This window comes from Pinus tabuliformis, chromosome 8 (genome assembly GCF_031772625.1).
Source record: "Pinus tabuliformis cultivar Carrire ecotype Pingquan chromosome 8, CPIR1, whole genome shotgun sequence".
Classification (NCBI taxonomy): Eukaryota; Viridiplantae; Streptophyta; class Pinopsida; order Pinales; family Pinaceae; genus Pinus; species Pinus tabuliformis.
Genome location: NC_142294.1, coordinates 858,766,919 through 858,781,434, shown reverse-complemented (window position 1 = coordinate 858,781,434; position 14,516 = coordinate 858,766,919). Strand labels below are relative to the sequence as shown.

The 14,516-nt window shown below is 40.9% G+C and overlaps 1 protein-coding gene across 2 annotated transcripts in view; it reads left to right on the top strand.

Annotated features, from left to right (window-relative positions):
* ARAD1 (Exostosin family protein) overlaps window positions 1–5,391 on the top strand; it is a 114,569-nt gene extending 109,178 nt beyond the window's left edge. Inside the window, exons 3-5 of one of the 2 annotated variants that reach the window (XR_016246368.1) lie at window positions 4,237–4,444; window positions 4,645–4,821; window positions 5,033–5,391. Coding sequence is in view for 1 of the 2 variants with exons in the window: in XM_089372976.1 (XP_089229102.1) it covers window positions 4,237–4,444; window positions 4,645–4,646 (210 nt within the window). In the remaining variant the exon portion in view is untranslated. Of the gene's footprint in view, window positions 1–4,236; window positions 4,445–4,644 lie in introns of both variants that reach the window. The other variant, XM_089372976.1, reaches the window with a different exon arrangement.
* The last annotated feature ends 9,125 nt before the right edge of the window (window positions 5,392–14,516 follow it).

Sequence of the window (14,516 nt, the reverse complement as noted above, 5' to 3'; positions counted from 1 at the left end):
AATTTTCATTAAAAAGTTTAACAAAATTTTAACAGAAATTTTGTCAAAAATTTTCTGAGTTGGCATTTGGATTTGAAGATTTTCAGTGACTTGGGCAGCTTATCTCCAAGTATCTTCAAGCCCCAAAGGGCTGATTGGTGCACATCTTCTAAACTCTTACCCCATTTCTTTTATCTAATTGAAAGCAAGACTAATATTGCCCTAGAGTTTCAATTAGCCGAAGTTTAGCATCAAATTTAGTTTGCATCTTTTACTAGTACATTTCAGAAATAGAATTATTTTCGGAAACTTTTGCATGCTAATTGACAAATTTCTGAATATTATTTCACTATTTTTCAGTAATTTATTTCTGAGTTTTAAGATCAAATGCATCACTAGATTGAAAATAGTTAAACTCTGAATTTTTTTGAATTGTTAGTTATCAGTTTGTCATGTGAAGTTTTTGCTGTTACACATAAAAAATCTGAATCTTGCATGGGAGTAGGACCACTAGTTTAAAATAAATTGCTCGCATTGTCATTTGTTTTAAGAGCAGATTACTAGAACTGATATTTCAGACTTTGCACCTAATTGTTGTGATCTGAGATTAAACACTTAATTTAATTCCTGAAGTACATTTGTTTTTACATGCTCAGGGAAGTAGGACTTATTTAGTTTTACTTATGCATGTAATGATCTCTGATTTGAGTACCTCATACAAATGGATTTTTGAATATTAAGTGTTTTATTTCCAGCATTTTACATTGGTTTCCTATTGTGTTTTCAGTAATTACTTGTACAAACTTCATATTTTACATTGGTTTCCTATTGTGTTTTCAGTAATTACTTGTACAAACTTCATATTTTACATTGGTTTCCTATTGTGTTTTCAGTAATTACTTGTACAAACTTCATATTTTACATTGCTGGTATAAGTATTTGTTTTCACATTAAGATCATTTCTCTGAGCCTCATGTTAAAAAACATGCACGACATATTTAAGAAATAACTCATATTTTAGGCCCTCCTTTTGCCATCACATCATTTCACTTTGCATTTGCATACTAAGCTAGTACATAAACATTAAACTTTTACTTCCAAGCATAAGCTTGGTCGATAGAAACATTAAGGGATCAAACTTAGAATAGTCATTTAACTAAAATTGACCAAGTCCCTACATTTCACATAGTTTTAAATTTTTCATTTGCATATAAGATAGTCGAATCATTTAGCAATAATTTTCCATCCTTTACTTCGTCTTCATTTTGTTCGCAAGATAGCTGACTCCACAAGGTACTGGTATCATTTTGCTCAAATCAAATTGAATCCTTCAAAATCTTGCGCAATCTAAACAAGTATTGTTTGCTTAACTCTGTCTCCCAGATTGGTTGGTTCCCAACTAATCTTCCTTCATTCCATTTCCATAGGGTCTACCCCCCTTAGTTTGCTATTGGGAGACAACTCAAATAGAGAGATTGGGGATTAGGGTGACAACCCCCGATCTAAGCCGTTGTTGTGGTGCCTAGACATTCTGTGCGACAACATGCCCTATGGTGTAATATTCCTAGGAAATTAACATTAAATAACAGAACAATGAACTAGAAACAACAATGTAAATTCAAAAACCAAGCACACTGTTCAGAACACCAATGAAAATAAACAGAACAATTGAGCCATTTTATTAATAATGGAATTTTGGGTACATAGATGGGTAAGAACAATGGAATTTGGGCTTGCTATGCAAAACCCAGGTGTAATATTTCTGACCTAGATGCGGAATGGCCTAAAGTTGGAAATGCGCACTGCCCACAAATTCAGCTGCTGGCTGCCCACTAGAAATGAAGATTCTGCCCTGTATACTGCTCATAAAATTTTGAAACTTCAGCTATAGCCTCTCGTCCAAATACACAAAAAAACTCAGGAAGGGTTTGGGATGAATCCAGGGGGGAAAACCCTCGAAGTGGTGCGAGTGGCTCTCTGGCTGGCTACACGCACTGCTGGAAAATTCTTCTCAAAAAATACTCCCAAATTCACCACCACAAAGTTTTCCATGCCAACTGAGGAATTGACACCTGAAACCCAAACTTTCTCTGCCCTTGACCCTTCAAATCTCCTCTTTACCTACCCCTGCACAGTCTGTGCAGAACCCTCTGCGCACTGCCACAAGAAGATGAATTTGGCCGTCAGTATTGGCCTCACTCCAGCTCTGCAAATTACCACCAAAATTCCGGCACAAAATAGAGAAACTCCCCTGCAAATAGCTGGTTCTCCAAACCCACAGTAGCTGGTCCCAAGTATGCCACACCAATTACCTCTGGGCGCAGGTAGTGCTCAAAACTGAAACAATGCTGCAATTGTGACTCTGTAGAAGCCTGGAAATGGACTTTCAAATTTCCACTAGGGAGACACTCAGAGTTCTCTGAAGATGGGGTTGGAATTTCGCTTGAAATTCCTGTGCTCAACAACACTTCTCATCCTGCGCTGAACAGCTCCAAGAGAGATAATTTTCTGAAAATTTTAAGTCACAATGATGCCCAAAATTGCGTCCTTTTTGCCTCAAGTATTCCAGCTCCCTTAGCCTCCCTTGGTGGCCCACACAATCTACTAATTCGACCTTTCTCCCATGGTGGTTCGAATGGTCTTCCTTGGCGGCCTCCACACTCCACTAAGGATTTGATGTTTCTCTCTCAAAGTGCGCATTGCCTCCTTTTGCCTCCAAAATTTCGTGGGGCCTACTCCACCCACTTTTCCAAAGTCACCAAAATTACCAAAATTCACATCTAATGCCAAAATTGCAAAATTGTGCTACACTTGATGATTTTTATAAAATAGGGGATATCACATATGTGCTATAAACATATTTTTCTTCAAGTACGATTGTTTGGTGTTTATTGTTTCGCGTTGCCTTGTGTATTTGGTTGGACAAAAGTGAAATATATACTGTTGTAACCTATATTTCATTATGAGACCCAAGTCTGAAAGTTCACGGGAAATAGATATGTGGAGCCTCAAGTTTGAGGTGAAATTTCTGAATTTTCTTTAAGAGGTGATTTTGAAATTTCACACTAGGTTTGTGGATAAGGCCAATCTAGTCAAACTTGATATGTAGGTTCATTAACCCTCCTGGGGTGTGTACCCATAATTCCTCCTGGGAGGATGCCTCACTAGAGTTGTGTATAGATACACAACTTAAGTTCTCATTTCTATTATTTCATCTTGTGATCTTCCTGATCTCTCATGCATAGTGTGATAAGCCTAAGGGTTCTTATATTTGGCACTTTCTCCCTTGTGATTGGCATTTTCTCTTGGGTGCACTTGCGCATTTATATTTTCAGCACACGTGTGCTAGGCTTTTTGCTCTCTCTCCCTTTTGCACTAGACCTGTATCTCCCTAGCACACTAGTGAGGAGGCTATTTCAGAATATGGGTGAGATTTGGTTTGATTGATTCTCTTGTTGACCTTTCTAATTCTCAAGAAGATATATTACCAAGGAATAAAATAAATAGGATGATGATAGAGACCAAGTTAGGACTTAAATACTGAAGTGTACTGATTTTGTTCCTCCACCTTAACAACTACGTTCTTTACCAACCCATTTAACCTTTCTTATTAACACATTTTAATAAGATTCACTTCCAATGAAACTAACTTGGAGAAACATTTTTGTTTTGGTCCATGTCGAACGTGTATTCAACATATTTTGACATTACCTCTGCAATACGAGTATATGCAATTCAAAATGCAGAAAATTATTCTGTTGGCATTGATGACATTGATCATGCTAGGAATGTAGCACACTTATGATTGATATATTATGGACCAAACAAACTCTAGATGTGGTAAATTCCGATGAATTATTCTGGTCAGTTGTGTTTGTTAGCAGTCTGAAGAAAACAAACATTTTGAATATGGAAGTCTATGCACATAATATATTATATTGCATACTTGGAGTCTTGGACACATCACAAAGCATCTTTCAATGGAGATAAAACATGATTTTGCATAACATAGCACAGACAAAGGCAATATAGTTAGAGAGTTCTACATGATGTGTTTATGCACACTAGAATTTTACAAGTCTTTTATGTTTTGCCCAATATTTGTGGCTTTTCAAGCTTAATTTTAATTTTGAAGTGACCAATGAGGTTATCTCCTTCACGTAATAATATTGCTAATATCGTTCATTGTGCACATATCTCTGAGTTTTTCTGTTTGATTCCAGAAGTTAGAACTGAGAGCTCCAATCTGTCTTTCAGGTCAAAAGATATTTCGAGTACGAGGATCCAGATGGAGCAGTCAATGCAATTTGGCGCCAGGTTGCTTCCAAGCTTCCTCTAGTAAATTTGATGATTAACCGTGGGAAACGCCTTGTCAAAAGAGAGGCGGCTGGTGTGGATTGTTCCTGTATTTGTTCATATCGGAATGATTCCATGGGAACTGGACTCTGCCAAAGTTGTTTCTCATGTAAGTTTCACATTTGATTCTTCACAGCGTTTATAATCATAATATGCATCATGAGATGTTTGAGTACTTGCACAGAAGGCGGATTCTGTATGACATATATAATATTACAGAATCTTTTTTATCTAATAGTAAAAATTAGTGTAGTCATACTTAAGATGCTTACATTTGATGTAATCAGTGATTGTCCTGTAATGGTGCAGGACGAGGCATGAGTAGTCCATGTTACACTTTGGTGAAATGAATCAGCAAAATCTTATTAAAAGATAAAAAGGTTGGGTATGGATGATTAAATTGATTCATGTGTGTTGAAAGTTGGAACTTCAATGAGTTACCTCACATGAGCAAAGGATCATATCATCAAGATAAATGGATTGAAGGTTACCTCCCAACCTTACTTGATTCACTTAAGGATGTCGGAAAGTGTTCAGAAAAAAATGTGACGTGATTGAAGTTTTGATTACCAAAGACAAAAGTGTCCTTGTAGAAATATGTTTACGGCACTGAGGAAGAGGGTTGGACAAGGTGTAGCAGAAGTGTGCTATTTTATTTCTTCGTCAACCTAATTGATTAATTTGTTTCTTGTGGCAGTCTTATATCCACTTTTTTGGCTGCCTGCCCAGTATTCATTATTTGATTCAGTTTCTGGTGGTCATAGAAACTATACATCCATCAATAAGCTTCTATTACTTGGCAACATTCTATTACTGTAAGTATTGTTCAGAGGCTGGGAGAGGTAATGGCAACGGCTTATGTTACTGGATTCAGTTGCAAGGTTGACATTGTAATATTTCCGAGATTGTTGCACCTCTAAATAAGCTTATTAGCCCTGGAAAGCCTTTTTGTATAACTATAGTCTAGGATAAATTCTGGTTCACATTTTTACTTGATTTGATATACTTATTGGAATATATATAGGTATGATATTAATCTGATTCTTTACAAGACCACCACGTGCATTTTCCTTAACCATGTTTATAAGATCTGATAATTAATCAAGTCACATAATTCTGTACATGAGATCCCTGTTTGGATGATGGATGACCTGAGCTAGTGCTCCCTGAGAAAGTTGTAAACAACTCATTTCTTAATCACTTAGAATCGCCTCAGAAAGCTGCTGCCTTGCTTTATCCTGCAATCCCAGTTAAAAACTATATAGGCGCTTTATTGTAATTGCCTATGTTGATTTTGTGCATTTAAAAGTGTATATTGTTAGATGGCATGCAGACATGCTTGAAACTTCAAAAGATGGGAAATTGTGTCGTGTTGTGTTAATGATTGTGGCTAGTTTCACTAGCTTGATACACACACAAATATCAAAGCCTTGTGGAAGATGGTGTGAGCTTCACTTTTGGGCACTACTGACCTTGTGCATGAGTTGTTATACACCCAACTCTCGTTTGTAATTTATAATGATGTGATTCTTCTTCATTCTTAATAAAGTGATTTTCCCAAGGGCACCTATCAAGTGGGGTTCTCATCTACATTTGGTTTTATTTCTCTCTATCACACTTGTTCTTGGGTTTACTCCCTCTCTAGGGCTGCGCCTTACTTTGTCATTTTCTCTGCCATTGTTTGGCTGTTTAGTGTTGGTTTGTTTCTCTTTATTGCATAAATTGTGTTTGTGTTGATTTCATTTGATTCTCTTGCTATTTCTTGTTAATATCAACATAGTTTCAAAGCAAGTATGAATCTCATTATCTAATTCAGCTGCCGATCTAAAGATTTTTTGCTAATATCATTGCTTGAGGCTTCTTTACCATTATGGACCCAAGGTTTTTGGATTTCTTTTTCTGAAGTGTTTAAATACTATTTTAAGGCAAACACATATTTTCTAGGGTTTTCCTTGGGTTTCAAATCTTCTTTCAAGGCTAACACACTATTTCCAAGGTTTACCATCCTCAACATTAATGCTCTCTTCTTGCCTTCTTATGCAATGAAAGGTGAGACACCAGAGACTTTGTGAATTCTTCTTCTTTGCACTATTTTCGAACACGATGGACTCTTCTTACAATGCATATTTGGTTTTGCACTCAGTATAGTGGATTGCTAGTGTCGAGATGCAATGATGTCATCATCAACCCCATCAAGTTTGGAGATGTCCACCATGTTTTGGGTGTTGGATTGATTTTTCTCTCCATGCACTGCATCACATACCTCAAAAAAAGGGTGAATTCTTGGTTAGATCTATGGGTTTTTGGTTATTTATATGGAATTGTACTAGTGTGGGAGATATGGCATTTAGGGGGTAGAATATGTAATGTTGTTTTATTTATTTATATTCTCTATATTAGTTTAAATATATGGTCCATTTTTAGTGTTAAAGGGGAATGCAATTCTTGTGATGTAATGCTTTGTCTTCGTGGTCCCATTATGAGATTGGCAGGGCTAGGGGGGAGGAGACATAGAGTGGGAACGGTGAAAATGTGTAATATTTGTTTGTGGCGAGGATTGAACTTATATCGAGTTGGGTATCTATACACCCACTCTTATTCATATTTTGATCATATTGGTCTTACTGTAACCATTATATAATTTTAGGTTTCATTGAGGTTGAATTTGTACACATAGGCTTGTAACTTGTCTCAGGGAAAGCAACCTAGCTCTGGAGTTGTTTATCTGGACGTCTTCATAATTTATAATTATGTGTTTTTTTATTGTTAATGAAATGATTTGTTTAAGGGATGCTATTAAGTGTTTTTTTCCCGGGAAGAAAATATCGTAATTTCCATTATTTTGTGAAAATTACATGCTGTAAATGCCATAGGCATATGCAAGTACCATGACCATAGTTAGCTGTAAGGTGTTTGTAAGAAACAAAAACTATAAATTTCAACAAAAATTACCGTCTTGGGTGTACTGATGGCTGCTGTTCATGTACATATTAATTACATATTAAAAAATTCACCATTTGTGATTGCTGTTCTGTTGCCAAAAGTCAGCGCTCTGAAGTGCCTGGTCCATATATGGTTTGTGGAAAAAGCGGTAGGTCCGCTCTGGTGTGTGCTCTGTAATCATCCATTCTCTTTGAGGACGATGCGTTGCCTCTTTCGATAGCTTGTCCGCGCCCTAATTGCTCTCCCTGTAAATATGAGTGCATGAGATATGATTAAAATGTGTTTTGAGAAAAATAATATCATCCAAAATAGTTTTGAGTGTATATGCATGGCATGTTGTAGAATTGTTGAACCAATTTATAACTATTTTGGAATCTCCAAATATTTGAAGGTGTCTGCACTGTTATTGTATTGTGAAGTATAGGAGGTGTCGGAGAGTAATCAACTCTGTGAAATTATTTGTGCCCGCTCCCAATCCCATGCAGATATGAAAGAAATGTGAATATGAAAGATGAAGGATTAAGCCTCCACCACAACCCTGAGCTTGTGCAACACCATCGAAGTATGCCCAGGGGTGTTCTTTGTCTATTTGTTCTGGGGTGATGTTTGTAAAATTTTCTGTTTCCCACCCCGGTTTTCAGTTTCACCTTATTTCTCCCATATAGTTAAATGCCCTTTCCCATAACCATACATTCAACAAGCTGGAAAAAATAAATATTGCTGAAAACACAAATTCTGGAAATTTTACAGAATGCTGGAAATTGCAGAAATAAAAATCAGCAGTAATAAACAGCCATTAAAACACATTTAAACACAGAGATTTTTGGTCAACTTGACCCTGGAAAAACCCCCTACAACTCTTGGGGAAAACCAGTTTGAGAGCTCTTCTTTATTTCTGGAAAATGCATTTTTTTACAGTAGGAGAAATGTTCAGCAAAAAATCAACAAACAGACTTTTACAACTTATCTCAGCCTTGCTGAAACACCGTTGCTGTTACACCGTTGCTGTTGCTGTTACTCCGCTTTCAACTTTGCTGTGACACCGCTTGCAGCTTTGCTGTTACTCTGCGTGCAGCGTTGCTGTTACTCTGCGTTCAGCTTTGCTGTAACTCTGCGTGCAGCTTTGCTGTTACTCTGCGTTCAGCTTTGCTGTAACTCTGCGTGCAGCTTTGCTGTTACTCTGCGTTCAGCTTTGCTGTAACTCTGCGTGCAGCTTTGCTGTAACTCTGCGTTCAGCTTTGCTGTAACTCCGCTTTCAGCTTTGCTGTTACACCGCCCAGAAATCTCCCTTGCTCTCTTGCTCTCCTTCTTTCAATCTGCTCATGAAAGAATGAATGATCTTTTCCTCCTTTTCCTCCCTTAACCCAACCCTAAGTGACTTTTGGGTGATCCCTAAATCCAATGGCTGAAATAGATTTAGATCAATGGCTGAGATTAAATGCTCATTTAAATCTCACTTTCTATTTTTTAATTCACCCCACTTTAATAAAGACCCACTTAGTCATTTATTTCCAAAGTCACTTTTCCTTTCTAATTTTTCATTGACTTTATAAAAGTCACTTTAAAATTAGACTTAGTAACTTTATCACTTAAAGTCACTTTTAAATTAGATTTAACTTTATAAAAATTATAAAGTTACTTTAGGAGAAAAATTAAATTCTTTTGGACACTTTTCCCTAGGCCAAAGATCAAAGCCTAAAGGAACCACATGTCCTCCGGTACCAAATTTCAACACTCCCTCTTACCGAGGAAGGTGTTCCTCACCACACCCATCTTGTCTCTGAAGTAGACATGCTTGCCCCGTGGTAAGGCTTTGGTAAGAATATCTGCAACCTGCTCATCAGTGGAAATATACTCAAGCTTCACAGCTCCCTTCTGAACATAGTCTCTGATGAAATAATATCTGATCCCGATATGCTTTGACCTGTCATGAAATACTGGATTCTCCGTGAGTTTAATGCAACTCTGATTATCACAGTAAATCACTGAAGGTCTCAACGGCTGACCAAATAAGCCAAACAACATCTTGCGAAGCCAGATGGCCTCACAACTAGCTAGACTGGCTGCCATATACTCTGCTTCCGCTGAACTCAGTGCTACTGACTGCTGCTTCCGGCTGAACCATGACACTACTGCTGAACCCAACCCAAAACAACACCCTGAAGTGCTCTTCCTATCAGAAGCACAACCTGCCCAATCAGAATCAGTGTATCCTGCCAATCTCACTCCATCTCCCTGCCTGTAGTCCAAACCATAATCCACTGTCCCCTGCAAGTACCGCAAAATGTGTTTTGCAACCACCCAGTGAACCTTCCTAGGCTCACACATAAACTGACTCATCGTGTTGACTGCAAAACAGATATCTGGTCTAGTGTTGACCAAATACATCAAGGAACCAATCAGCTGCCTGTACAATGTGGGATCCACCAACTCGGAATCCGAAGCATGAAGCTTCTTCCAGTTGGTGATCATCGGTGTCGACATGGGTCTACAATCCTCCATGTGGAATCTGCTAAGGATGTCCACAATATACTTCCCCTGCCCTAGGAAGAAATGCCCCTCCTCCTGCCACACCTCCAAACCCAAAAAGTAATGCATCAAGCCGATGTCCTTCATCTCAAACTCCGCCGCAAGATCTCTCTTGCAGTGCTCTATGAGTCTCTCTGCACCTGTAATGATCAAGTCATCCACATACAGCACCAGAATGAGAGGCTCCTCACCAATCACAATAAAGTAAAGGTTCGGATCTGCCTCACTCTTCGTGAAACCCATCCCCTGCAAGTATGCATCTATCCTGGAGTACCAAGCTCTGGGAGCTTGCTTTAGGCCATAAAGGGCCTTCTTCAATCTGCACACATGGGACTCCTTCCCATGCACCTCAAAGCCTTGTGGCTGCTCAATGTACACCTCCTCCTGTATGAAGCCATTGAGAAATGCGGTCTTCACATCCATCTGGTGGATCTTCCAACCCATCTCTGCTGCTATCGATATAATGGAGCGGATCGAAGTATATCGAGCCACGGGAGCGAAGGTCTCCTCATAATCAACTCCCTCTACCTGGGAGAACCCTCTAGCCACAAACCTCGCTTTGAATTTCTCAATGCTGCCATCTGCATCATGCTTTACCTTGTAAAGCCATCTGGAAGTAACCACGGATTTGCCCTCAGGCCTCGGCACCACCTCCCAAACATCATTCTTCATGATAGAAGAATACTCCTCCTGCATGGCCTCTCTCCAGACCTGCTGGCTAGCTGCCTCCTCATAGCTAGAAGGCTCAGAGTCAAGGATGCTGGTAACCATCGCCATATAACTACAAAACCTCTCAGGTGGTCTACTCTCTCTGACCGGCCTCTTCGGCTCAGCGACAGATGTGGCATCTCTCAAGGTGTCCTGAAGCCACTTGGGCTTCCTCTTCCCTGAGCATGCTTCTCCCATAGGAGAATGAAACTCCTCCTCCTCATCACCATCAGTAGCCTGAACTCCTGACTGTCTGTCTGCTGTCCTCCTGCCTGCACCTGAACCTGTAGAAGCTGAGGTACCGTGTGAACTGTCCATCAGTGGACTCCCTAGTGAACTGCTCTGTGAACTGCTCTGCATGCTGCCCGGAGCACCACCCCTCTGGCTCGGCGAGCCACTGCTCACTGATGGACCTGACATCCTCATAGATGTACCTCCGGATCCTCCTAATCCCTGCCCACTGGATCCCTGCGACTGACTCAACTGCTGCTGAGGGTCTGGCTGATCCAGATACTCTAACTCCCGTGACCTCCTAAAGGCCCTGTCCTCCTCGAACTTCACATCCCGTCTGACAACAACTCTCCTCTGTGCAGGAATGTAAATCCGAAAGGCCTTTGAGGTCTCACTGTAGCCCACAAAGATACCCTTCTCTGCGGTGGGCTCTAGTTTGGTCCTCTTCTCCTTGGGTATATAGGAGTATGTAATGCATCCAAAGATATGAAGATGACCAAGATCAGGCTTCTTCCCAGAGAAAGCCTCCTCCGGAGTCATGTGCCCCAAGGCACGATGCGGACTCCTGTTCTGCAAGTAAACAGCTGTGTTGCAGGCCTCTGCCCACAAGAACAATGGCAACCCCTGATCATGTATCATGGCTTTGGCAGCCCCTATGATGGATCTGTTCTTCCTCTCCGCAACCCCGTTCTGCTGGGGGTTGTAAGAAACAGTGAACTCCCTCCTAATGCCTGCCTCCGCACAATAGTCAACAAACTCTCCAAGGGTGTACTCTCCTCCATTGTCCGACCTCAGGGACTTGATCTTCCGACCTGTCTGTGTCTCCACAAGAGCCCTAAACTCCTGAAACCGCTTGAAGACCTCACTCTTGGTCTTCAAGAAATAAATCCAGGTCCTCCTGGAGTGATCATCAATGAATAAGACATAGTACTCATATCCACTCAAGGAAACATGAGACATCCGACTGCTCACATCGGAATGAATCAAATCAAGTATCCCCGTCGCTCTGCTGTCACTGCTGGGAAAAGGGGATTTGGCAAACTTGCCCATCGCACAACCTCTGCAAGTATCATGGTGATCAGTACTGAAATCTGGCACACCTGTAGTGATCTCCCGCAATGTCCTCAAGGCTCCATGAGACATGTGCCCCATCCTGCGGTGCCAAATCTCACACAGCGCAGAACTGCTAGCTCTGCTGTCGGTACTACAACTCAATGCCAAAGGGGGCTGGAATGCAAACTTGTACACCTTTGCATGGCGTACACCTATCACTCTAGCTGAATCAGCTGGAGAGCCCCTGGGATACATCAACACCTGTCCTTCCCTGAACAGTACCTCATATCCTCTGTCCTCCAAAGCTGAGACGGATATGAGGTTCTTCCTCATCCCTGGCACATAAAGAACCTCTGACACCTTCAAGGGAGGTTTGGACTCCCTCTGAAATGTCACTGTCCCCACCCCGACTGCTCTAACAACTCTGTCATCACCGAGTACTACCTCAATATCAGTGCCACTCTCTGAAAGCTCTGAGAAGTACTCCCGGACTCCTGTCATGTGACGTGAAGCCCCACTGTCCACATACCAGATACCTGTAGATGCTCCGCTAATCGAGGGAAAAGCATGCTCCCTCTGAACCTGTGTGGCAGGTGATCCTGCACTAGAGGACTCACATGTAGTGAACGCAAACTCCCGGTCAAAACGACCTGCAAAGTCCTCAATCTCAGCTGACGCTGCCACATCCTGGGTCTTCCCCTTCTTCTTCTTCTTCTCCGGACACACAACTGCATAGTGTCCCATCTTCTGACAATTCCAACACTTCACCTTGGAATAGTCCTTCTGTGTGTTGCCCTGTTTACCTTTACCTTTGCCTTTGCCTCCACCACCGCTTGTGGAAGCCTGCTTCTTCCCTTTGCCTTTCTTGCCTCCTGCCACCAGTGCTACGTCCTCATCCTGCTCAACTGGCTTGGCTGCCCCAAGCTGTCCTTTCCTGATCTCTGTCTGAATACAATCATCCCAAAACCTCTCCCATGTGGGAAGGGTCTCACGTGCACAAACCCCATCAGCAAAGTTCAACCATGAACGGGGGAGGCCATTCACTGCAATACGCACCAACTCAGTGGATGGAATGGCCTCTCCAATCGCAGCCAACTCATCTCTCACATTGGTAATCTTTGTGAGATATCCAGCTGCACTATCATTCCCCATCTTAATGTTCTTCAACTTCTCCTTCAGGACCATCTTCCGGTTCTCATTGGTACTCTGGTAGAGATTGGACAATGCTGTCCACATCTCATGGGCATTGCTCTTTCCTCTCACATGAGGAATGCAATGGTCTTTGATTCCGTCTAGAATCAGCCTCTTACCCTTGTTGTTCTTTTTATTATAAGCTGCCAACTGAGTAGCATCAGTAGGCACAACAACAGGGTGCTGTGCTGTATGCACCATGATATCCCAGACTTCTGCCTCCTCAAAGATACTCTGCATTCTCTCCTTCCAAACGCTGTAATTTGTATGCCCATCCAACCTATCCTCCACCCTCAATCCCAATGACATCTTGCTGTCCTAAAACTGAAAAATAGCACTGTTGTGGTAAAGATAAACCTGCTGTTTATGAAAAATCAGCTTGCTGGAATTTTCTGAGTGAAAAATCAGCAGCTGTATTTTTTCTCTTTTGCTGTCCCAAACTGCCCTTCAGCACTCAAGCTCTGATACCATGTAAAATTTTCTGTTTCCCACCCCGGTTTTCAGTTTCACCTTATTTCTCCCATATAGTTAAATGCCATTTCCCATAACCATACATTCAACAAGCTGGAAAAAATAAATATTGCTGAAAACACAAATTCTGGAAATTTTACAGAATGCTGGAAATTGCAGAAATAAAAATCAGCAGTAATAAACAGCCATTAAAACACATTTAAACACAGAGATTTTTGGTCAACTTGACCCTGGAAAAACCCCCTACAACTCTTGGGGAAAACCAGTTTGAGAGCTCTTCTTTATTTCTGGAAAATGCCTTTTTTACAGTAGGAGAAATGTTCAGCAAAAAATCAACAAACAGACTTTTACAACTTATCTCAGCCTTGCTGAAACACCGTTGCTGTTACACCGTTGCTGTTGCTGTTACTCCGCTTTCAACTTTGCTGTGACACCGCTTGCAGCTTTGCTGTTACTCGGCGTGCAGCGTTGCTGTTACTCTGCGTTCAGCTTTGCTGTAACTCTGCGTGCAGCTTTGCTGTTACTCTGCGTTCAGCTTTGCTGTAACTCTGCGTGCAGCTTTGCTGTTACTCTGCGTTCAGCTTTGCTGTAACTCTGCGTGCAGCTTTGCTGTTACTCTGCGTTCAGCTTTGCTGTAACTCTGCGTGCAGCTTTGCTGTAACTCTGCGTTCAGCTTTGCTGTAACTCCGCTTTCAGCTTTGCTGTTACACCGCCCAGAAATCTCCCTTGCTCTCTTGCTCTCCTTCTCTCAATCCGCTCATGAAAGAATGAATGATCTTTTCCTCCTTTTCCTCCCTTAACCCAACCCTAAGTGACTTTTGGGTGATCCCTAAATCCAATGGCTGAAATAGATTTAGATCAATGGCTGAGATTAAATGCTCATTTAAATCTCACTTTCTATTTTTTAATTCACCCCACTTTAATAAAGACCCACTTAGTCATTTATTTCCAAAGTCACTTTTCCTTTCTAATTTTTCATTGACTTTATAAAAGTCACTTTAAAATTAGACTTAGTAACTTTATCACTTAAAGTCACTTTTAAATTAGATTTAACT